At 44.3% G+C, this 24689-nt stretch overlaps 1 protein-coding gene across 15 annotated transcripts in view; it reads left to right on the forward strand.

Moving 5' to 3' along the window:
• The window catches only part of ST7 (suppression of tumorigenicity 7), a 241122-nt gene that overhangs the window by 204791 nt on the left and 11642 nt on the right, over positions 1–24689 (forward strand). For 12 of the 15 annotated variants that reach the window (XR_003143234.3, XM_025464753.3, XM_025464750.3 and 9 more), the window contains one exon: positions 16502–16652. The exons of the other annotated variants lie outside the window; for them this stretch is intronic. Coding sequence is in view for 11 of the 12 variants with exons in the window: in XM_025464753.3 (XP_025320538.1) it covers positions 16502–16652 (151 nt within the window). In the remaining variant the exon portion in view is untranslated. The remainder of the gene's footprint in view (positions 1–16501; positions 16653–24689) is intronic. 15 annotated transcript variants of the gene reach the window in all.

Consider the following 24689-nt stretch of genomic DNA (forward strand, 5'->3'; position numbering starts at 1 on the left):
TCTAGAAGTAGCATTGAACAACGGAGGCCTAGACTCTGAGACAAAGACAGGTTCAAGTTCTGGCTCTGTCACTTATTGGCCATGGGTGCTTGGGGTTTAGCATTTCTGAACTCAAAGTTTTCCTTCATTTTTCTTTTTTTTTTAAATTTTTTAATTTAAATTCAATTTGCCAAGATATAACACCCAGTGCTCATCCTATCAAGTACCCTCCTCAGTGCCCATCACCCAGTTACCCCAACCCTCCACCTACCTCCCCTTCCGCAACCCTTTGTTTGTTTCCCAGAGTTAGGAGTCTCTTATGGTTTGCCTCCCTCTCTAATTTTTTCACCACTCAACGTCCCTCCTTTCCCTTATATTCCCTTTCTCTATTTCTTATATTCCACATATGAGTGAAACCATATGATGGTTGTCCTTCTCCAGTTGACTTACTTCACTCAGCCTAATACACTCCAGTTGCATCCACGTCAAAGCAAATGGTGGGTATTGATCCTTCCTGATGGCTGAGTAATATTCCATGGTGTATATAGACCACATCTTCTTTATCCAGCCATCTGTCGAAGGACATTGTGGCTCCTTCCACAGCTTGGCTACTGTGGACATTGCTGCTGTGAACATGTCCTCATTTTTCAAATGAAGATAAATATAAACCTTACCTTTTGTGATAAAGACCCAACTGAGATAATATAGTCAAAGTTCTTTGAAAAACTTGACATCCTATATTCATGAAGTATTAAAATTATTGATACTTGACTTGTTGGAGGCCCCTTCAGCCTGGAAACTTGAGTCCTAACTCTTCCAGTTATACCAGAGCTTTGTAATCTTACTGCACGAGATAGAAAACTGGTACTTGTTGGTTAGATATTTTATTTTATTTTTTTTATTTATTTTTATAAATTTATTTTTTATTGGTGTTGAATTTGCCAACATATAGAATAACACCCAGTGCTCATCCCATCAAGTGCCCCCCTCAGTGCCCGTCACCCAGTCACCCCCACCCCCGCCCTCCTCCCCTTCCACTACCCCTAGTTAGATATTTTAGTTGAAGCTGCCGTGTAATTCTGTGATAAGGGTCTTACATGGTTGATTGAGCCTCTAGAAGAGCATTAAAAGCTGTAAGAAATAGTTTAAGGCCACCTTGGAAGAATTTGACTCAGCTAGCACTCTTACCTGTAAGATAGAATTCTTTTAAAAAGTGAAAGTATTTGAAATATTTGTTTTCACTCTTTTTAATTATTAACTGGAGAAAAGATAGGGTGCATAGGTAAACTGATTCCACTGAAACCACTTTGCTTTGATGGTGATTGTGCTGAGGGGAAACTTGTTTCCAGATCTTCTTCATCTGTTGACATTTCTATGAGGGAAAAGCCCTGAGTCGCTGTTCAGAATTCTGTTCAGAATTAACCACAAACCTCTGGTGCATGTGTACTATATGCAGGCTGTTACAAACACCTTTTATGCATGATTTCTTGGACTGCTTGCCAATACTTTAATAAACACACACACATACACACGGGTCCCTTTTCAAGGAGAAAGTAGCCTTAATTCTAATGAGACATCAGTGAAAGATCTAAACTCCTGGACTCCTGGTGTAGGAAGGGACCTTAGAGATCATCTAGGACACCTTCCCATTCCCAGCTTGAATCTCTCTCCATAATGATACTGTGATGATTATTTTTAATACTGGTTTTCATTACGTGTTTGCTGTGTGCCAAGTGGATTACACATACCTTCTCCTTGATCTTTCACAACAACACCGGTGAGGTGTATCAGACTGCCACCCCTGGTACACGATGAGGGAGCTGCAGGTTTGGGGAGATTAAGTGACCCGCTCCTGGTCGTACAGCTAGTAAGTGATGGAGCCTGAACTAGTTCGGGGTTCTCTAACCCTTCAACATCATCCTCCACTGCCCCCCACCATCCCACCAGGTTGCAGACCAGCCTAGACTTGAAGCCTTCAAACGATGGCAGGCGCGTGACTTCCCAAGGCGCTTGTGGACAGTAGATGTTCCTTCGAGGTATTTACCGTATCCTAAACACTTCCATGGCTTCCTTTTCTTTGTCACAGGAAGTTGTCAGTGGCCTACCACAGGAATTTTCAACCACTGCATGCCGTTTTACCCAATTATAGTCTTTCGGAAGGAGAAAAAAAAGTATCAAGTAGAGTAGCTAAGAACCATTTGGGTTGCTGAAGAGGAGGTGGGTAGGGGATGGGGTACCTGGGTGACAGGCATTAAGGAGGCATGTGACGTGATGAGCACCTGGTATTACACTCTATGTTGGCAAATTGAAAAAAAAATTAAAAACAAAAAAAGAATAGCTGACAACTGCCTTTCATGAATGTCCAGCTTCAGTCTATCTGATATTCTATTAAGCAGAAGTAATAGTTAATATTTCTTTTTTTTAATAAATTTATTTTTTATTGGTGTTCAATTTGCCAACATATAGAATAACACCCAGTGCTCATCCCATCAAGTGCCCCCACTCAGTGCCCGTCACCCATTCACCCCCACCCCCCACCCACCTCCCTTTCTACCTCCCCTAGTTCGTTTCCCAGAGTTAGGAGTCTTTATGTTCTATCTCCCTTTTTGATCTTTCCCACTCATTTTTTTTCCTCCTTTCCCCTTTATTCCCTTTCACTATTATCTATATTCCCCAAATGAATGAGACCATATAATGTTTGTCCTTCTCCGATTGACTTATTTCACTCAACATAATACCCTCCAGTTCCATCCACGTCGAAGCAAATGGTGGGTATTTGTCGTTTCTAATGGCTGAGGAATATTAATATTTCAACATCCACTGGAAAATATCAGTTACTTACTCCAGGAGGGTTACTCTTAGGAACGCTCTTCACCTGCAAACATGCGGAGTAGGGAGTATTTCTCCTAAACACACCACAGGACCACAAAGTAAAGCAGAATGGTGAAAAGCTGTGGGGCTTGGTTCTGAAGGGAGCCTTTTAAGCAGTCAGGCATGTCTAAAATACACGGGTTTCTGAAGCTTAGATTACAGCAGGTTATAAGGAGGAAGCAGCCCGTAGGCTCATTATTACAAACTGAATTGTGTTACTCCCCTCCTGAGGAGCTGCAGCTGTGTCCCTAACCCTATAAAGGAAGATCTAAACTCCTTCAGTGGTTCTTTAGGACCCTTTATGATCTGACCCCAACTTGTTTTTCACTTTTTCTCAGCTACTTCTAACAGTCTGTTCGTTGTTCCAGAAACATTCTCCTCCTCTTCTTCCCTCTTTGCTTCCTCTGAGGATATCCTACTCCTCTTTCACCCCCACCATTAAAAGTCACCACCAGGAAACCTGTTCCTTCCCCACCCCAAAATCGGCCTCTCCCCTCTGTGGTCTCTCTCTACAGTGCATTGATTATGGAATTACCATTTATCCCTTTTTGAGGATGACTAGTAGTTTTAGCATCTTAATGATGCTGGAGATTTTTAAGAACTGGGTACACAGTTCAAAACGATGAAAGCTCTAAACCTTTGGAGGATGTTTTCTATTAATGGGATTAAAATAAGAGCTTTGAATTTAAAGGGAATATTTTTCATCTTTTTTTTTTTTTCAAATTTTTTTTAATTTGTGATAGTCATACAGAGAGAGAGAGAGAGAGAGAGAGGCAGAGACACAGACACAGGCAGAGGGAGAAGCAGGCTCCATGCACCGGGAGCCCGACGTGGGATTCGATCCCGGGTCTCCAGGATCACGCCCTGGGCCAAAGGCAGGCGCTAAATGGCTGCGCCACCCAGGGATCCCTATTTTTCATCTTTTAAAGAAAATTTCAGGCAGCCCGGGTGGCTCAGCGCCACGTTCAGCGCAGGGTGTGATCCTGGAGACCCGGGATCGAGTCCCACGTCCCCACGTCAGGCTCCCTGCATGGAACCTGCTTCTCCCTCTGCCTGGGTCTCTGCCCCTCTTGCTCTCTGCATGTCTCTCATAAGTAAATTTTTTAAAAATCTTAAAAAAAAAAAAAAAAAAAAGAAAATTTCACTCATGATGCTGGACAAATGAAGGGCCACATGCTCATCTCGGTTCTATACCTTCATCTATATGTAGTTATAGTTCACTGGATTTTTAGTTTTAGCTTTTTCTTCTACTTTCCCTGCAAGTCTGCTTCCCCCCCCCTCCCCCACGCTCCATTTTGCTTCCTTTGTGGCACAGGAGTTGTTTTTATTTTGATGTGGTCCCACTTTTATTTTGCTTTTGGTGTCCTACCAAGAAATCATTAGCAATGTCGAGATTTACGTGGGAGGATGGTGCTTTTCTGATTCATTGCACAGATTTGAGTTTTCACTAATGCTACATAGTGTGCTGTATCTACACAGCAAGTCTGTCCCTGTGAAGAGACCCCTTTTGGGTATAGAGGATGTTTCATTAATTCCTTCAGGGTGCTAAAGATAAATTTCATTTTCTGATGTCTTTTCAAAACAAGACTAACTTACTGGTTTGTTACAAGCAGCGTTAGATTCTTTCCCCCTCTGTAGCGGTGGTCTAAAAATAAATTTCTTGGGACGCCTGGGTGGCTCAGCGGTTAGGCATCTGCCTTGGGCTCAGGGTGTGATCCTGGGGTCCCGGGATCAAGTCCCCTATAGGGTTCCCCGCAGGAAGCCTGTTTCTCCCTCTGCCTGTGTTTCTGCCTCTCTTTCTCTGTGTCTCTCATGAATAAATAAATAAAATCTTTAAAATAAAATAAATTTCTGTATTAGGAAAAAGTATAAAGAAATTTTTCATAGTCCTATCATCTAATCCTATTTAAGACTATTTCTTTCTAGCCTTACTTTCCCATGTATTTTTAATACTTAGGAATCACAGTCACGTGGCATATGCATATTTTTAAAAATTAACGGGGTACTCTAAACTTGAAATTTATGGTTGGGTGTTGTAGGTATATTTATTCTTTTTGGAGTAGGGTCATCGGGTTTTCATGGTTCTTTCCCCTTAAAAAGGTTATCTTCTCACTTAACATTAAAGTCCAAGCCTTTTAGCCATGTGCCTTCAAACACTCTAAAATATTCCTAGTAACAGCTTTCTAGATGATTTACTTTCTTATTTTCTGTCATAAAAAATACACACCATGAAATCTACCTTCTTAACAAATTTTTAAGTATTAGTATTGTTAACTCTATGCACGTTGTTGTTGGAACTTTTTTTATCTTGCATGCCTGAAACCCCGTACCCACTGAACCAGGACCTCTCCATTTCCCACTTCCCTCAGCCCTGGGTAACCACCATGCTACCTTCTACTTCTGGGAGTTTGAATGCTTTAGATACGTCCCATTGGTGGAATCATGCAGTGTTTGTCCTGTGACTGGCTTATCTCAGCGTAATGTCCTCTAGAGTCATCCATGTCACAACCCAGGACAGGATTCCCTTATTTTTAAGGCTGAATAGTATTCCATTGTGTACCTATATGATATTTTCATTATCATTCATCCATCGATGGAAATTTAGGTTGTTAAAAAAAAAAAAAAAGAAATTTAGGTTGTTTCCACTTCTTGGTATTGTGAATAATGCTGCAATGAGCATCGAAGTGCAAATATCTCTTCAAGATCCCGTTTTCAGTTCTTTTGGATGAATACCCACAGTGGCATTGCCGGATCATGGGGCGGTACTATTTTAATTTTTTGAGGGACCTCCATGTTGTTTTCCACAGCAGCTACACCAGTTTGCATTCCCACCAGCAGTGCACAGGGGTTCTAATTCCTTCACTCTCTCACTAACACTTGTTAGCATCTTTTTTTTTTTTTTTTTTTTTGACAATGGCCTCACACATCCTAACTTGTATGAGGTGATAGATCATTGTGGCTTTGATTCAGATTTCCTGATAATTAGTGATGTTGAGCATCTTTGTTTTTTAAGAAAGGGAGTGAGCTGGGGAGGAGCAGAGGAAGGGAGGGAGAACCTTGGAGGGGAGCTCCATCTCACAACCCTGGGGTCATGACGTGAGCCAAAATCAGGAATTGGTCGCTTAACTGACTGAGCCCAGGTGCCCGTGAGCAACTTCTCACTTACCTGTTGGGCATCTGTACGTCTTCTTTGGAGAAATGTCTGTTCAGGTCTTTTGCCTATGTATTCAGGTTGTTTTTTTGTTTGTTTACTATTAGAATTTAGGAGTTTCCTGCATATTTTGGATGTTAACCCCTTATCAAATGTATACTTTGCAAATATTTACTCCCATTCTATAGGTTATTTTTCACTCTGTTTCCTATGCTGCACAGAGGCTCTTTATTTTGATATAGTCTCACTTACCTACTTTTACTTCTGTTACCTGTGCTTTTGGTGTCCTATCCAAGAAATTGTTGCCAAGACCAATGTTACAAAGCTTCTCCCTGTGTTTATTTCAGGGGTTTTATAGTTTCAGGTCTTACATTTAAATCTTTAATGCATTTTGAGTTGCTTTTTATGTTTCATTTAAGATAAAGGTCCAGTTTCATTCTTGTGCATGTGGAATCCAGTTTTCCTTGCATTATTTGTTGAAGAGAGTGATTTAATTCTTGAGTCCTCTATTGTAGACACCGGGTGGTCAGCTCTAATAGCAAACCTTTTGAACATAAAGATACTGTGGTCTTTATGTTATCTCCTTAGGATAGATATACAGAATGAGAATTACTGAGTAACCTATAGAAGCACTTCAGGGCTCTTACTGTTTATTGCCAAGTTGGCTTGCCAAAAAAAATTGTAGTAGTTTATACCCCCATCTGCAGGTAACTCCTTCTTTACCATTTTGTCACACCCTCACCAGCATTCAGCAGTCTGTTTAAAACAGAAAAAAAGAAAACCAAAAAGGAAAACAAAAAACGTGTATGATTTTTATTAGGTTCAAATGGAATTCTCTTCTTTAGTATGCAGTTCTTTGCCACTAATAGTAAAGTGGAGCATCGGTAGCCATGTGTGTTTATTCTTTTCTGAATTGTCAGGCCTATCACCTGGACTTCCTATTCATACCAGGAAAGCATATTAACATAACGATAGAGCAAGGGGTAGCGACACAAGGTAGGTCTGCACCTGCACAGTGTCACTGAAAGGGTCCAGAAGTATTGGCAACAAGGATTCTCTCTACTTCCAGTCCATGGGCTAAAGGGAACTGTGGGAAGGGGGAGTTGATTAGCTCCCTCTTTGCTTTTTGATAAAATGGGGATAAAAATAGAGGCTTCATAGGTCTGATGAAAAGTGAATGGAATTACGCTGTGTAACTCATCTAGTGCATAGTAGGCACTGGATGTACGTTGGGCCTTCATCATCTTTTTCCTGGGACTTTCAGCTCTATTTTTGCACTTGCAGGCTGGGCAGCAATAGATGCTGCCTAGAAAAATGCATAAACAAGTACTTTTTGGAACATCTTAGTGAGAAGAAGGACAGCTAGAGGGTGTAACAGTGGCACTGCCGTGCCCCTGACCTTGAGTGCCCACAGGGTCCCTTTAGGTCTACAGATTCGAGGGGAGGCTCTAGCATGTCCTGGCTACAGCTGTTGCCTTCTGGAATTCCCAGTTTGTAACTGTTGGTAGGTCCTTTGCTTGTGGCTGATTAAGAGTTACCCATTTCCACCTCTGTTCCTATCTTTTTTTCTTGTTTTCTGGAATAGCCATCCCTGCTCTTTGCCACCAAAACAACAATAATGACAAGTAACTGATAATGATTTTTTTTTTAAAGCAGCGATAAGCATTTTTTCCTTCCCAATACAATCTTAAAGGAAGGCTTAATGAACAAAGCAAGTAAACGTAGAACTGCTATGATTGAAACCGGGATGAGAAAGCAGGTAACCCAGCAACCTCAAGGAACCTGTGCATACAGTTTAGAAAAGAACAGGTGCCTCGGACCCATCACTACCACCACAGGAAAGTCCCAAGCATTTGAGGTCCCACCCATAGACCTGGAGGCCGCACACCTGTTCTGATGAGTAGCAGGGGCTGAGGGAGCCCCAGGGGGCTTGAGATGCCTGGGTGCTGTGAGTGGAGACATTGAGGGGGAAGAAAATCAAGAAAAATCACCAGCACCAGTGAGGGGAAAGTTTTCATCTTCATCTTGCCTAAAATACCAGCCCTAGTAAGCCAGGGGCTCTTCCTGCTGGTGCCCCAGTGGGAGCAGCGGGCAGTCCCTGAGCTTGTTGGGGAAGGGGTTTGCTGTGTTCCTGGAGCTCCTTTAACTGGTCCAACAGCCCGGGCCTGACACAGTATTGACGTGAAGATCCAGCCTAATAGATGCATAGTTTTAAATCTTAAGTCTTGGAGTGTGGAAAGTCATAAGAAAATAACGAGGAAAGATAAAAAATGTTATGACAGAAATGCGTTACCAATGAAAATTTGCATTTAAAAAAAAACTCATCTAATGTTAATCTAGAAACTCTTATTTCATGGGGATTTTGAGAAGTTTGTGGGGGAAAATATCCTGGTAATTGTATATGCTAATGGAGTATCCACAGGACCTTGTTAGAGTGATGGAAATTCTATTTCATGCAAACACGAATGCAATCCTCCCTTTATGTCTTGGTAGAGCTGATTGACAGAGTATAAAATTGCTTTTTAATCCAATTTAGGAAACAAAAAGTGTAGTGGGTTTTAGCATTTAAAAGTGCTTGAAGCATGGAAGCAGAGACTCAGAATACGCTGGCAGATTGTCGGTGATATTGTATATCAATGGTACATTTCAGAAATATTATTTCAATATAAGTTTCTTTGAATTGAGACCTATTTTGTTCCAAAGCTTTTTTGGATGAGGGTAAGGGGAATGTAGTGTGGAAATACGACCCGGAGAAGAGTAAGCAGGAACCAGTTTTTAGCTCCGTTTCTCCGGAATGGACAGCTTCTAAAAGGTCTCTTTCTTTAACAAGAAGCACTATGGCTGTTCCACCCAGGCCACGGCCACCAGGGCCGCCCCTCCCTCCGTCTCCGTCACCAGGTCCGGTGGCCTCTTGTCGGACCCCATCCTGTTTCATCCTCCTCGGCCTTCTGTCCCACTGACCGCTTTTTCGACCTTGAGGCCGTCTTGGCTCCTGTTGCCTGCACTCTGGGTCGTTCCTGCATTTCTGGGCGCCCCCCCCTTGTCCCCCCCCCCCCCCCCCCCCCCCGCCCATCCCTCTGATTGGTTCTCTGGGAGCATCGCGCACTCCCCACGTTTTCCGAGCGAGGCTGTCCTGGGAGATCCGTGCTCCTGCTGCTTCTGCTCCCGCCTCTCCCTGCACCCCCACCCCCCTGTGCCCAGCTTCTCCCCCAGGCTGCTGCCCTGCACCCCGCTGCCCTCAGGCCATCATACCAAGCAGGTCAGCTGTCCTCTGGTGTCTCAGCTGACTATCTCACGTTGTTCTGGTTTGCTAAGCCAGAAATTTCCCAGCCCCCTTGAATGCCTTTTCTTGCCTTCAGATTCAGCCAGGCACCAAGTCCCAGGGAAGCCAGCCCTGGTTTTGTCACCCCCTCACTCCGACCATGACAGAAGCTTTTTAAGACTTTGCTAATTGCGGCCACTTCCCTGTCCAGTGGTTCTACACACGACTCCTCTATTTCTTTCAAAACCACCAATGGCCCCACCTCACATCCCAACTGCCTGCTACAGCAGATGTCAAGCCATCTTCCTAGGAGCCATAAGGACTCCTCGGACCTCTCTTGGGCCCCTTCCCAGGGTCCCCCCCTCCCAGCTTTACATCAATTTCATGTATTCTGAGTTGCTCTTTTTCTTTCTAACAAATTCTGTTTCTCAAAGTTTGAAAACTGTAGACTAACTCAGAGTAGAGGTCACACTCTGGAGCATGTGATGGAAGACCCTTTGCAGTCTACTTTTCCTGCTTCCTCGGAGAGTAGCGTAAAGCCTGAATTCCTTTGCAGCGTCTGTTACGTACCATTTGTGTGACCCTGGTCAAGCTACTTAATTTCCCAAAGCCTTCAATTTTCCATCTGTAAAATAAGAATCCTGTTCCCTCATAGAGATGTAAGGAGTACCTGAGATAATACTTGACACCTGTTGGTGCTTGGTCAGTGTTGGCAATGCCTATCATGTTAGTACTTAAGCACCTCGTTATGCCCTTTGATGCTTTGCCGCCTCTGCCAGCCTTGCAGTGGCTTTTGCCTCCCCTCATCTTTGTAGGCGAATTAATTTATTTCCTAAGACTGGCTCCCACTTCCCTCTTTCTGTGAAACCTTCTGAGAGAGAGCACCCCTCATTTGCTTCCTTAGTACTAAGTCAAGTTGACCCTTGAACAATGCAGGGGTTAAGGATGCCAACCTCCCCACACAGTTGAAGATCATCTATAACTTTTGACTCCCTAAAAACTTTACTAATAGCCTACTACTGTTAACTAGAAGACTTACCGATGACATAAAGTCGATTAATGCATATTTTGTATGTTATATGTGTTACACACTATATTCTTACCATGAAGTAAGGAGGGGGAAGAATGTTAAAATCATAAGGGAAGATACGTTTATAGTACTGTACTGCATTTGTTGAAAAACAATCTGGGGGGGGGGGCTTGGGTGGTTGGTCATTTAAGCGTCCGACTCTTGGTTTCAGCTCAGGTCCTAATCTCAGGGTTCTGAGATCGAGCCCTGTGTCAGGCTCTGTGCTCAACGCAGAGTCTGCTTGATATCCATTCTCCCTCTCCATCTGTCCTTCCTTGCTGAGTTCTCGCTCTCTCTCTCTCTCTCTCAAATAAATGAATAAATCTTTTCAAAAATCTGCACGTTAGTGGGCCCACACAATTCATACCCCTATTGTTCAAGGGTCAGCTGTATATACCTCTTACTGAGGCAGTCATCATGTTGAACTTTATTGTCTGTACACACACTACTACTACTACTACTACTACTACTACTACTACTACTACTACTACAAAGACTAGGGATCATTGAGATAGGGGCCCGACCAATCCATGTCCATGCCCTTGAGATGTCCTTAAGGTATACCGTGGGGGCTGCCATAGGTGGTCATTAGAGTACACTCTGAGCCCTACCAAATCTTTTCCTGGGATGCCCTGTGGACATTCCTATGTTTTTTGAAGGAAGCAGAGTAACTGAGGAATAGCTCAGTGGACCAGCAAGCAGCGGTTACCTTGTGAGGAGGCCCCGAGTAGTACTGCAGATCTCCAGGCGTAATTTGGCCGTTCAGCTTTGCGTTGTGCTCGTTTCCAGATTGGTTAGTGACCCCCCAGTAGCGGTTCTTTCCAGCTGACCTGTCACTACTGTAAAATTGCTCAAGTATTTTACCTAAAAACAGATTCAGCTATCTGTGGGACGTACACACACAACACAAATTATCTCCGCAGTACTATAAACATTCCCTTTTTTGGTTAGTAAAAATAATGGCTATTTAGTGAACACGTATGCGCCAGGTGCTCTATGAGTGCTTTACGTTTGTCATCCTACATAGTCTTCAACAGTTAAAGTTGGCGAGACGTGTATATTTTTTATTCCAACAGATGAACGGGCTGAGGTTGAAAGAAATGAACTTGTCCAAGGTCTCAGAGTGGAACAGTAGGGCTGGGCTTCAAACAGTGGGTCCAAATGACAGAGGGTCATGAGGGGAGGGGCAGGTCAGCAGTGCCCTTCATTCCCCATCACAGCAGGCCTCAGCAGAACCATGGTCACTTGTGGTATTTTTGTCCTATTCCAATGTATGTCTTACTGAGTCCAGAGAATAGGCAACATGGAGACTCAAAATATATAGCTTATCTTCCAAAATAGGACTGATTTTATCCCCTGAATTCCTTACCGATAGATATTTTTAAAGCATCCATTCTGAGCTTCCAGCCTCTTTCAGATACCCAGTTGTAGCAAAGCACTGTAAACACATAAAAGTTGCTGTCTCTGTTTTGTTTTTTGTTTTTTTTTTTCATTTGGGTAGTCGGTTTTTTGTTTTTGGTGCAAGTCTAGAAAATAGTTTTGTCTTATATATACACATACATGTGTGCATATATACATTTATTGAGAGAAATAAAAATGACTTATTACAGGAAACTTAGGAAAAAAGCACAAAAGAAATTAATCTCCTATAAAATCAAATATTTAACCACCATTAACATTTGATCCGGGACTTTCCAAAGTTTCAATGTCTACATATCTGTTTTTAATGACCCAAGTCATAATCTGTATGGTACACTTACTTTCTCTTCATTTGGTAATATATCATGAACTTTTTTGTCATGCTAATATTTCGCTACCTGATTTTTGGGGAACACCCTGATAGCCATCATCTAAATGTGCTAAAATTTACCTAAATTTAAGTAAATTTAGGTACATGTGCTAAACTAACCTGTACTTACTCATTTGTTCCCATTTTTTTCTAATGATTTTCATATGACATCTGTTGTTGATACCGAAAATCCCCCCAAAAGAGTATGAATTAATTCCTGGACATGAATATCTATGTGAAGGCTAACTTTGGGATCATTTTCACTCAAATTATTATAGAATTTTAACCCCCCCCCCCTCCAGGAAGAGAACTGAGCGGTCCCCTGGGGTGGCCTCTGACAGGCCAGCTCTCTCCTGATGGACGGTCAGCCTCTGCTTACATACGTCCAGAAGAAGGCACTACTCGGCTCCTCTTTCTCTGTTCTGACGTGTGTTCCTATGGACATAAGGAACCAGATTCTGACAAATAGATTTTGAAAGTTGCTTCCGAAACCTTGAGACGCCTATATACTTCAAGATCAGTGTGATTTGAGAATCTGGAAGGAAGTGAGAGGCAGGGTAGCAGGCAAGATAGCACAGAATGCTGGCTTAGCTAATAGAAGCCAAGTAATTATTACAGACAGGCAGAGAGTGTTCCCTGATTTGCGAGCTACAGTTATTCTAATTGATTTCTGCATACTTGTGGATAGGGATCTGCCCTCTTCCATTTATTTTTCTCTTGACAAGTAAGATGTGAAATGTTGTTCCATGCCTTTCTAATTTAAACGTTGCACATGTTGAGAACTGATCTTGCCAGCCATTTTTAAGCCTGGCCAAAAACATAACACATTGTTGTTATTAGCCTTCATCATCTGGTTAGAGCCAACATTTTGTTTGGAACTATACCGGCTTATAAATCTCCTTTATAGGCATAACCTATTTCTGCCATCAAGCAGACTCAGTGAGGAGGCAACCAAGTGTCCTTGGTGAGTTGCTTTGGTTGGCCTCCTGAGGCTGACTAGAGCAAGGATGCTCATTTTGAGAGCCTTCTTAGGAAGCGAGATTCATGCTCTTGAGGATCTTACGATTCAGCGGAGGGGAAAGACGCAGATAACAGCTAATATAAGGCAACGTGTGAAAAGTACATGTACACAAAGAGCTGAGAGGCAGCTTAGAGGAAAAACAGAGCATTACCTCATGGCCTGATTTTAGGGCTGTGGACGATGGTGTCCTTGAAGCCATATGCAGCACATTCAGTTTGCAAGCTGAGTAAACCATCTGTCTCACGCACGTGTGTACTATTTTCCAAGTATATTTAGATGCCCTGGTGGCCAGCAAGGCTTTTAAATGAATTCCTGTTTTATTACATTGATTGTAGCTTTTTGCCATATTGTGTATTTTCAATCAGTGCTATACTTACGTCTCTAACATTTTTCTTTTTTTTTTTTTTTTAAGATTTTTATTTATTTATTCATGAGAGACAGAGAAGCATAGACATAGGGAGAGGGAGAAGCAAGCCCCCTGCGGGGAGCCTGATGCAGGATTCGATCCCAGGACCCTGGGATCACACCCTGAGTTGAAGGGAGACGTTCAACCACCGAGCCACCCAGGCGCCCCATCTAACGTTTTTTCATGTTAAAAAGTGTTTTAGTTACTTGAAGATTGGAAACTTCCATCGTCTGCAGGAGTGCTGTCCTATAGAACTTTCTGTGATAACAGAAATGCCTCTGCATTGTCCAGTATAGTAGTCCTTAACTACGTGCCTCACCTGAGGACTTGAAATATGGCTAGTGGGACTGAGAAACTGAGTCTTTAATTTTATTAGGTTTTAATTGATTTTAATTCAAAGAGTCATGTGTGGTAGAGGCTACCATATTGGATAATGCAGATCTATTATATCTATTGTAATTATAAAATTATATAGGTAATTATCTCCCCTACCTGCAAACACGTTTTCTCTGCCCCACCCCCTCTGTTTCAAGTCTACCCTCAAGTGTGGATGGCTACCAGGCCCACTTCTTCTCAGAGGCCCCTATTCCTGAAGCTTCCGTAGGCCAAGGGAAGAGTTCTCTTACAGATGCTTAATGAAGTGACTTTGAAAGACTCTCCTCATCACAGAAATAAAAGGACTTGGTAGGTTATACTTTTCTTTCAGCCACCATCTTATTCTTAGGGACTTGAAGAAGTTTCTATATACCTGGGACACATGCACTAATGGTTTTCATATTTAGTTTGTTTCAGAGTTCATACAGCACGTTCGTCCTTTAAAAATTGACTATTTGGTAGGCGGGGTAACTATAAATAAATGTTAGAGACTCAGAAATGAAGTCTAACTCTAGGGCTCTTAGTAGACAAGAAAATGTCCCTTTCCTTTGTTCTCCTGATGATTAGTAAGAGTAACCAGATGATTTTTCTTCTCTTACTCTGAAACAATTAATTAATACAATTTATAGCACTTGGCAGATTATATTGTCTTTCTCAAGACTTACTGCCTTGGAGTCTTTAAAGATCATCATGGGCAACATGCCGCATTAGCAGCTTCGATTAAGGTAGCATGATCACGAGAGGATAGCCAAATCACTCTGAACATAAAATTCACCTTTATATTTATATTATGGTTGCTATTCATTATAACTGTAGTGCTGGTTGGATTACTAGGTAACTGAAAAGTATCACATTTCCCATAAGATTTTTTTGTTCTGCACTGCTTTAGAACAAGATGAAGGGGGCAGCCTGGGTGGCTCAGCAGTTTAGCGCAGCCTTTGGCCCAGGGCCTGATCCTGGAGACCCGGGATCGAGTGCCATGTCCGGTTCCCTGCATGGAGCCTGCCTCTCCCTCTGCCTGTGCCTCTGCCTCTCTCTCTGTTTCTCATTATTAAATAAATAAAATCTTAAAAAAAAAAAAAAAAAAAAAGAACAAGATGAAGGAGGAAGGCAGTGACTTGTGGAATTCAAAAAAACATATGACCAGAAAGTTCCCTCGGAACCCATGCTTGAGGAGTTCCCATCAATGTCACAGGCACCTTGGGGACGAGGTCTTCCCATGGAGGCCTTTCTATCAAAGGAGGGTCTTCTAGTCCCCGCCTCCCCCACCCCACCACCGGGTGTGGTGGCCGCATCCCTCTTCTCTGCTGCACCCTGGATAGGCTCGCTCACTTTTTTGGCTCTTACTGATTTGAGGCCTGAGGCTTAGAGAATTTTGTCAGGCAAGAGACCCAGAGTGAGAAAAGTTCCCTTTGCTGAACCAAGAGGCCGGAGTGCGGTCCTGGCGCGGCCTGGCAGTGCACCCTGCAGGAGGGCAAGCTCGCAGGCAGCTATCCTCAGAGTGCCCCAAGCCCGTCAGTCCACAGTGCGATGATAACCCAACACTGAGAGGTGTGTCGTGGTCTCCGTTCTGTGTATCCGGATTCTTCCATTCGTCCCCCTCTTTCATAAATTCCACGGACAGATAAATCCTCAGGCAGTTGTTTCGGACATTAAAATTTGTGAACATCTCTTCCCATGGTGCTTCCTTCTGCTGTGTTTGTCCCATTTTAGCTCAACACATGCCTCCATCGTCTCTAATCTCCATCTTCACGGAGGTGCTTGGATGGATGTGATGAGGTGGCTGGTGGTGGGGCGAATGTGTGAGTGGGTGAGGAGCGAGGCCCGGGGAGAAGCCAGCCAGCTTAAAGAAGGTTACGTTTGCAAATATAGAATCCCACCCCGAATTTCCTTCCCTCTCTATTCTGTAGTAAACGCCAGCGAACCCATTCTGGCCCTGTGCTCCCACCTCCCTCGTAGAGGATAGGAATGAAGAGGCCTAAGCTGAGGACTCTTCAGTCTTTGGGGAGAGGATCTAAAAGAACAGTATAGTTTGGGGTCTGTCCTGCTCCTCTCCATGGGGTCTTCATGTGCTCACGTCTCTTCCCTCCAGCGTCCGAACAGCAAGGAATGGCTCTTTTCACAGGACCAAGTCCCTCTCCTTGGTAAATCTGGATAGAAAAAAAATAATGGGCAGTACTAGTGAGTCCCAAGTCTCTCTGGTATAGTTGGTTTAGTCATAGGACTTCTTAACCTTCATGTGTCCATTTTTATGTCATTTCTGGTTACGAAATTATACCAGCTTATTATGTCTTCTAAATTTTCCTTTTTGCTGTTGGATCTAGATGTGTCTCGTTGATTAGAGTATCTTACCCTGAAAGCCCCTGGTCTGGCCGGTAGGACTCTAGCGCAAGGCCAACTGGTAGCAAACCTCGGGTCACTGGGTGTTTTAGCAGTTGCCTTCAAATGTACCAACAAGGTTGCAGGTTTGAAGAAATGCTTATGAGCGGTGGCTTTAGGGAAATCAGCCTCTGTTCTCAATATTGAATTCCAAATTACTGTGTTTTAATGCATCTGTCTCCTGCCTTTTTTATTTCAGTACCTACTAGAAATGAAAAGCTTAATCCTACCCCCAGAACATATCCTGAAGCGAGGGGACAGTGAAGCGATAGCATATGCGTTCTTTCATCTGGCACACTGGAAGAGGGTGGAAGGGGCTTTGAATCTTTTGCATTGTACGTGGGAAGGCAGTAAGTAATTTTCTTTCTTTGAAATGTTTTTTTTAAGAGCGTGAAAAGATGCTAAAAGTGTTTCTATCCTGAGTGTTCATGATGAATAATGACGATTTGCATATGTATAGCTGCTCTTCTCTGCAATGTACCATCACTGAGCCTTGATGGTTAATTACTGAGACTCTTCAGTTCCCCAGTGGTGGTGGGTGTTACTGAGATGATGCCATTCTGTACCTCGAAAAAGAAAAAGCAAGTTTATACAATGGGCGGGATGATTCTGTGTTCCGGCAGAGGAGCACTCTGTGACCGGAAAACCCCCTTTGGAGCCCTGGACAGCTCAGCATCGTGGGAATCGTTGACATGGGTTTTGGCCTTGTGCTGGGCTCTGACTACCACTCCTGGATGGCCTCTCCAGGTGGATTAGCTAAAGAACCATGGTTACCCTCCACCGGACCTAGTTTCTTGGCCAGACAAATGAGTAGCAGTTATGCTTCACAACAAGAGCAGTGGCCACAGGACCCTCGTGTTCAGTGGCAGGTGTAGCATTCGTGTATTAGTGGATAATGTCTGTCCGATGCACGTAGAGACCCATCAGTCCTATCAGTCCCAGCCGGTCCCAGGGAAAGATACTTTAATTGCGGGTGGGACCTGCTTCCTGTCCTGGGGAAGCATCTCATCTAGTTGGGAGGAGTAACCAGCAAGCAGCAGCTGCTTGGTGATTTTTCAGAAGGGAGAGGTCAGTGGGGTGGAGCAGTCAGGGATAACCTTATGGGTCATAGGAGGTTTGAACCAAGCCTTGAAGAACTAGGACAGCGTCACGAGCAAGGACACGGTGCTGAGGGGTGGGGCTGTTTGGAAGAATGTAAATTGAGGGAAAAGGCCCAAGAGTACAGATTATTAGACAATATGTGCGTTGACACGCTGTTATTAGTTAAGCAAAACGAGTACAACATGCAGTGTGGGGTGTTTTTGCCCCCTTCATAGGGAAACAAAACAAGAGCTAGTCTTCTGATCATTTTGTCTTAGTTTACTCCTACTCTGATCGGCCTCACACAGGAATGTCTTTTTTAATCCCTTTTACTCTGTTTATCTTTGTTGCTTCCATTTGCATTTTGATAATCTCCTGCTCTTCCCTCTTCCTGCCCTTCCCAAACCCAGGAAAGGAATCCAAATTGATGCAGGAAGGGGGGGTGGGGCCAATGGAATGGGGTAAAAGTAAGTTGATAGAGAAAGAAGGGAGTCAAGCTGATTGAAAGTTTTTTCTGTTTGTTTAGTTTTGAAAACATTTCTTTAGAGAATCTCTAGTGAGTTGACTTAGATAATTTACTATTTACAACTTGAGGGATGTCGACTCGGTTGATGCTTCCACCCCGACTCTGTTAGGTGTAATAAACTACTCCAGGTGGCCTGGCCTGGGTGAGGGCACCTTGTGCTGGGGCATGTGTGGGCGTGTGGGCGCCCCGCTGCCTTGGGCTTATTGTTGCACCTAAGGAGTTCTACCCAAAAGAGACAAAAGGAATTTTTATTTAAACACGACCGAGAGCTCAAAAAAGCTCAGCAAGATTGGGCATGAGCGGCCTCACCCAGGGTTAGTTGTGGAAAAAAACTAAATGGATAGTTTGGCTTACCAAATAAAGCCTTACTTATAGGCTAGCATTTTGGAAACCCAGCAGAAGAAGCTTACCAGTTGGGACTGATTGATAAGAAAGGTACAGTTATATGGGAAGGATCGAAACAGGGAGCCCAGAAGTGACAGAGACATGGCATTAGGAATGGCATAACCATAGAAAAAAAAAAAATCCCAATGAGGAGTAACTAGAAATTTTGTTTGGGAATTAGTTACCCGTATAATCAGGTAACAATGGGGAGATGCCCTGGATCAACCGGGAAGGACAATGGGATTCAGACAAACACGAAGTGACATAGCGAGCTCCAAAATCTAGAGGGTGGCGGTGTTGGGGGAATGCAATTAATTACCTCAGGTCCGATGGGAGGAACACTACTGGAATGAAGAGAGGAGGTGCATTTTTATTTATTTTTTTATTTTATTTTATTTTATTTTATTTTATTTTATTTTATTTTATTTATTTTTTTTTTTATTTTTTTTGAGGCGCATTTTTAGACATAAACCAGGGTAGCAAGGCAGTCGGGGGCCTCCAGGAGGGGGAAGTTCTGCGTTGGATCCTTACAGATAAATAGAAACCATTCCAGGGAAGTCACACTACCGTCCCGTTTTTGGAAAGAGAGAGCTATACCCTCAATTCTAGACAAGCACGGTGGGAGTGCTTGGTAGGAACCCACCGCCTTGGGGAGCACCGCGCACCTCGGGGAGCATGCGGGTAAGGGGGTGAGTTGCCGAGGGTTTGCACGGCCGGCCTTTCATGGACTCTTCCCGACGACGTTCTAAGTCAGGCAGGAGGCCGGTGGCCGCCTCCCTTGAGGAGAGGAACAGCGTCCCTGAGGGTCTCGCAGCACCTGTGGGCAGAGCCAGGGGTAAACCCACGTTCGCTTTCCATCCTGCCAGCTATTTGGACCTTTCCTGGAGGGAGCAAGCACCAGAGGAGTAGCACCTCTGAAACACTTGCCTGGAAGCCTTCAGTTAACCCTGCTGCTCGCGGCTCGGGTACACTCACTCCCCTTCTAGTGTTGAGAAAGTTCATCTTTCTATATAAAACTCTATTTCTGTAGTTGAATACTGACTTAAGCATTTAACTAGAGAATGAGCCCAATTTCATAAAAAATCTGCATATAAACAAAGGAAAGAGAGAGGAAATAAAGACATCTTTAAGTGGATTTTAAGAGATTTTCGTTTTCCCCCTCGTGTGTATTTTTCAAATTTTCTCAGCAAGCATAGGTTTTTTACTACAGGCACAGATATGTGTGTGAATGTACGTATATATGCACATTTATAAAAATGATAAGAGTAGTACAAAGTAGTTGTCCTTTTAAAAAACAAAGCTTACAAATCTCTCATGCAATTTAGAAGAAATACCCTTTGACCTCAAACTGTCACAGGCGATCTTTGGACGTCACTTCTAGGTCTGTGTCCAGCGGAAGTCACACTGAGGCATCATCGGCATTTGGGTTTTCAATCAGAAGGCTTAGATCACGATTCTGATGTGGCTCCTTACACTGGTATTGACGTAACTTACCCAGGTTTTGGAAACCGTGACTCCCTGCTGCTGCTGAACGCCCCTGGCCCACCCCGGGTTGTTGGGCTTCCCGCGGGCAGTCGTGCCAGGCCAGCCTTGGAGGTGACAGGTGCCCTCTCCCTGCGGAGGTCCCCCAGACGGCCTGCGCCTGAGCACAGGAGGCTGCGCTTCCCCCAGCGCACCGCGTGGTGGCGCCTTTTGACATCGCCAGCCCCGTCCTTTAGGTTTTGTCCTTTACTGTCTTTTTTTGTTCATTCTGAAATTTAAGGCCATCCCCCAATTCCTTTCCAACTTCCCCCTTTTCATTAGAAAGAAAATTCAGGGGAGGAATGTCACAGTACCTAATTTCACCAGTTCCCATGTTAAAAAATGAATATTCTTTTAGTTGACCTTTTGGAGATTAAAAAAAAAAATTCTTCTGTCAGAAGTGTTAGTTTAGGAGTGGGGATGGAGATATGTTTTTCTTTGCTTTTTAATGAGTTTATTATGTCGGAGCGTTAGTCATCTTGTGGAATTAAGTGAGTTTCCCACCAATCAGGCTGAAATAACTCACATTTTTGATAAAACCCCAAAGTCCAGCTGATGCATGGCAGAGATTGTTTGGGTTTGAAACATATGGTGGTTAAGAAAAAAAAACTGAGTCCTCAACCACAAATACATCAGCATTTCAAAGGTTTCTAAGATGTTTGATTCATCACTGTCCCGGCCCCTGAAATTACACAATATGTTCCTCAAAGTCAAGATAATCAAGAAAGGGGACAAGTTTTAATTTACAAGATTTAAAAATACATTTCTTAGTCCATCGTACAGCTGCCACCTTATCTGAATTATGCTTATTTTAAACAGTGTAGGTTCTGGTTATCCTCACGCACACAAACACACACATTGCTGCAAACATGAGTTGAATATACAAACCTTATATAAAGGAGGAATCTCATTTGAACTGGGCCTATTTACAGCAGTGTCGCGCCTTATGAGGCTCTATTTTAAATGGCACATCTTCTCTTTTACCTATGTTAAATGCTGATGTGGCCCCATCTCCCTCCTGCCTCGATCTTTTCAAGGCTCACTTTGGCGGTATTTATTTTATAAAGCAGGAGAGTCTGCTGACCGCAACTGTGACCTTTAAGATTTAATTTTCTAGTTCTATATATCAGAAGACAAGTATGCCATGGGGTAAATCACTTAGCCTTTCTTTGTTTCCAGTTTTCTTTTTCCCCTTGACCAAGTAAGACTCTTTATTTTCTTTTTGGAGACTTTCCCCCCCCAAAAGAATTCACTAAATAATGTATAAGATTTGAAGGTGGTGTTTTTTAGGGGGACTAATGCAGAGTATTTCCTTTGAGAAGAGAAAATGGCCCATTGTTGAGGCATAGGATGAAATTCTGATTCTAATTTATTCTCTTTGAACCTGATGGTAAATGCGACTTGCTGTAATGTAAGCTGTGGTCCTTGGGGCATTTCCTCTAACCAAACCTTTCTTCCAAAAGGCTGGCACCTTTTGGACTGCTAAAGAGTGATTCCCCCGCTCCTCACCCGATAGATCTAGTGCTAAATTTTGTGATTTGGGAGAAAGCACTGGTCATCGCTAACTTCCAGTAATGGCCAGTCTCCAGGTACGGCACAGAGCCTCCCCACCGACGACCCGGTGGACCCAGCTTGTCCCTTTCACTTATTCCCCCTTGGTGACTGGCCGTGATTTGGATCCACCTGACTTTTTAAAAGGGAAACCCTGTCTCTTCCTATTGTATTCATTCACGTACCCCTTCAGTCAGTGAGCACGTATGGAGGCCCTCCTTTGTGCCAAGCCTTGTGTTGGAGATGCTGGGGCAACTAGGACTCTGAAATGGAGAGAAACACTGATGTGTGTGCACACACACGCATGCACCTCCACGCACACACACGCACGCACGCACCTCCACGCGCACACACGCACGCACCTCCATGCACACACACATACCTCCATGCACACACACGCATGCACCTCCATGCACACACACGCACCTCCATGCACACACACGCATGCACCTCCATGCACACACACGCACCTCCATGCACACACACGCATGCACCTCCATGCACGCACCCTGCATGGAGCCTGCTTCTCCCTCTGCCTGTGTACTCACGGGCACGTAAACACACACGTCTACGTAACCCGTAGTGTGCGTACAGGCAGTACCATCACGGAGGTAGGACCAGAGTGTTAGAGTGTGGAGGGTCGCCAACAGGTTAGTGAACCTGCTATAAAACTCTGGAATTTCTCTGTGGAATTGGAATGGCGCATCATTGAACCAAGGGAAAGTGATTTTCCCAGGACGACAGAGCCAGGTAGTGAAAGAATGCAGATCAGTCCCCAGGCTCGTGGCTTTAGAACTTTTAATCTTTGTGCCTAAATGCCTCGCGAAGGACGAATGGCCTGTATGGCTGGTTACCTACTTTACGCTCAAAGATGAAAATGTAAAATTCTGGAAAAAAAAAAAAAGGAAAATGTAAAATTTGTATTTCGATGATAATTTTCTGTTCTGTTGTTTGTACTTCCAGTTGTTCATAAGCAAAGCAGCATTTTTTACTTACAAGCAAGAGTATGACCTGATCGGGAAAGTAGGAACTTTGGGTTTGGTAGAAAGGGTATATAAAGGGAAGACTGACTTTGAGCCACACACAGCCCCTGTCTCAGGTCTGTTCCATTCTCATTCTCACAGCCAAAGAGACTGGACGCAGACTATGACCCAGCCAGCCGTATGGTTTTCAGCCGGGTCAAGTTCAGCCCGTTCTTAGCTGTCACCCCACCGCTCCTCCTTTCTGTACGAACTGCACGGAGGCGCTGCCGCAGGGAGACCTTTCACGCGGGTCTTCATGATTGTTGGGTCATGTGGTTCCTGCCCGAGGCACTGAGCTCCGTCACCGCGGACGGTGCGGTGCGTGGCCCCCCCTTCTACCCCCGCTGCGTGAGGAGCGCACCTGCGTTTTGACCAGGTGGGGCTGGCACTCAGGCTCCCTCGCTGCTGTCCTAAGGGACCCGTCTCTCCTGGCCTCTGAGATCCTCTTTGAAAAGGCAACATGGACACAATGTCAGATATCCTCTCCCTGGCTGTGGCGTGGGTAGGATGCGAGGCCGTTAGAAATCATCTGGGACAGACGCCTGCGGGGCTCAGCGGTTGAGCACGTCCCTTCGGCCCAGGGCGTGATCCTGGAGACCCGGGATCGAGTCCCACGTCGGGCTCCCTGCATGGAGCCTGCTTCTGTGTCTCTGCCTCTCTCTGTCTCTGTGTCTCTCATGAATGAATAAAAAAAAAAAAAAAAAAAAAACCCTTAAAAAAATAAATAAAACTAAAAAAGAAATCGTCAGGGAAACTGGGGACTTGTTTGTTCCCGTACCCACCCTTCTGTCCCCTCTCGGATGCTCGTGACCTTTCCTCCAGGGTTAGCCCAGGGTCGCCGGTGACGCAGCACTGACAGGTGTGGGGCCTAGAGCACGCGTCTGGTCGGGCAGTGACGCCCCGACTTCAGTAGCGGGCCGCCAGCTTGCTGTGCCCCTTCCGCAGCGGCCCAGCAGAAGGCAGGGGAGGCCAACGCAGACGTGCCGTTCGGGCGCCGTGCGTTCACTCGGAGCGGCCCAGCTCTTTGGGTTTTTTTAACCAAATACACATACATTTTCAGTTCCCCCTGAACCGTATGTTTTTCCAGACCAAGGTCTTTAAGAAGAGCTCTGTGGTCCTTCACGGAATAGATAAAATCGATGAAACAGAGTGCCCTTTTTTCCACTCTTATTTGCACCGTCAAATCAGTGTGTCGCTACTTGCACAATTCCTGGACGTGCGGCTAAAGCCACGAGGTTCTTGTGGGGCAGTTTGATGGCTTTTCAGCGAGAGGGCTCAGGAGGCGGGAGGTGGAGCTGGCAGGATTTCTGCAGTGCCTCTTCCTGCTCTCGCCAGACCTCCACTGCTTATCTCACAGTCCGCTGGACCCTGCACAGCAGGGTGGGTAAAGGATAGAATTGCAAACAGAAATCGTATTTGCTTTTGTTTGGCGATGCCAAAAAGCTTAATCTTATTTTACGAACTCGATATAAATGACAACTGACATGAGAAAGATTTTTAAGAGCACCCTGAGCATCTCTGCAGTCCTGGAGGTTGCCATGGGGGGCCGGGGGAGGACAGTGCGGGAAGACTGTGTGTGTGTGTGTTTAAAGTTGTGTATAATCACTGTCTCCACCCTCTCCAGAAAGACCAGAACTGATTAGAAGAAAAAGACTAACTCAATGCATGGAATTCTGTATGCGTGCCAAATACTGCAGCAAGAAAGATTTGGCATCTGAGTGAAAAGACACCAACCAACCATTTGATTTCTATGGTTGAACATACCCAAGCTCTTGCGCTCCTATATTTCATTTAAAAAAAATTGCTCCCTGAAGTACAAACTGACTTCAATTTTGAATAAAATTTAGCATTCAAATTTATAGCCACTTTGAAAACTGAGGGTTTACTTCTATCACGTGAACCTGAACGGATTCTCAATTACAGCAGCCCTGTTGCACGTAGAGAGCCTGGGTTTAAAACAAAAACAACAAACCCTCCAGGTGGGTTTTCCCACATTTTGGGGGATGCTTTCATAGCAGCCTTCGTTTATGGGAAACGGTATTTAAAACCGTGCCGTATTGGGGGATCCCTGGGTGGCTCAGCGGTTTGGCGCCTGCCTTCGGCCCAGGGCACGATCCTGGGGTCCCGGGATCGAGTCCCACGTCGGGCTCCCGGCGTGGAGCCTGCTTCTCCCTCTGCCTGTGTCTCTGCCTCTCTCTCTCTCTCTCTCTCTATGATGAATAAATAAATCTTTAAAATAAATACATAAATAAAAATAAATAAATAAAACCGTGGCATATTGCAGTTTAAATTTAAGGACGCTG

The sequence above is a fragment of the Canis lupus genome, chromosome 14 (genome assembly GCF_003254725.2).
Source record: "Canis lupus dingo isolate Sandy chromosome 14, ASM325472v2, whole genome shotgun sequence".
Classification (NCBI taxonomy): Eukaryota; Metazoa; Chordata; class Mammalia; order Carnivora; family Canidae; genus Canis; species Canis lupus.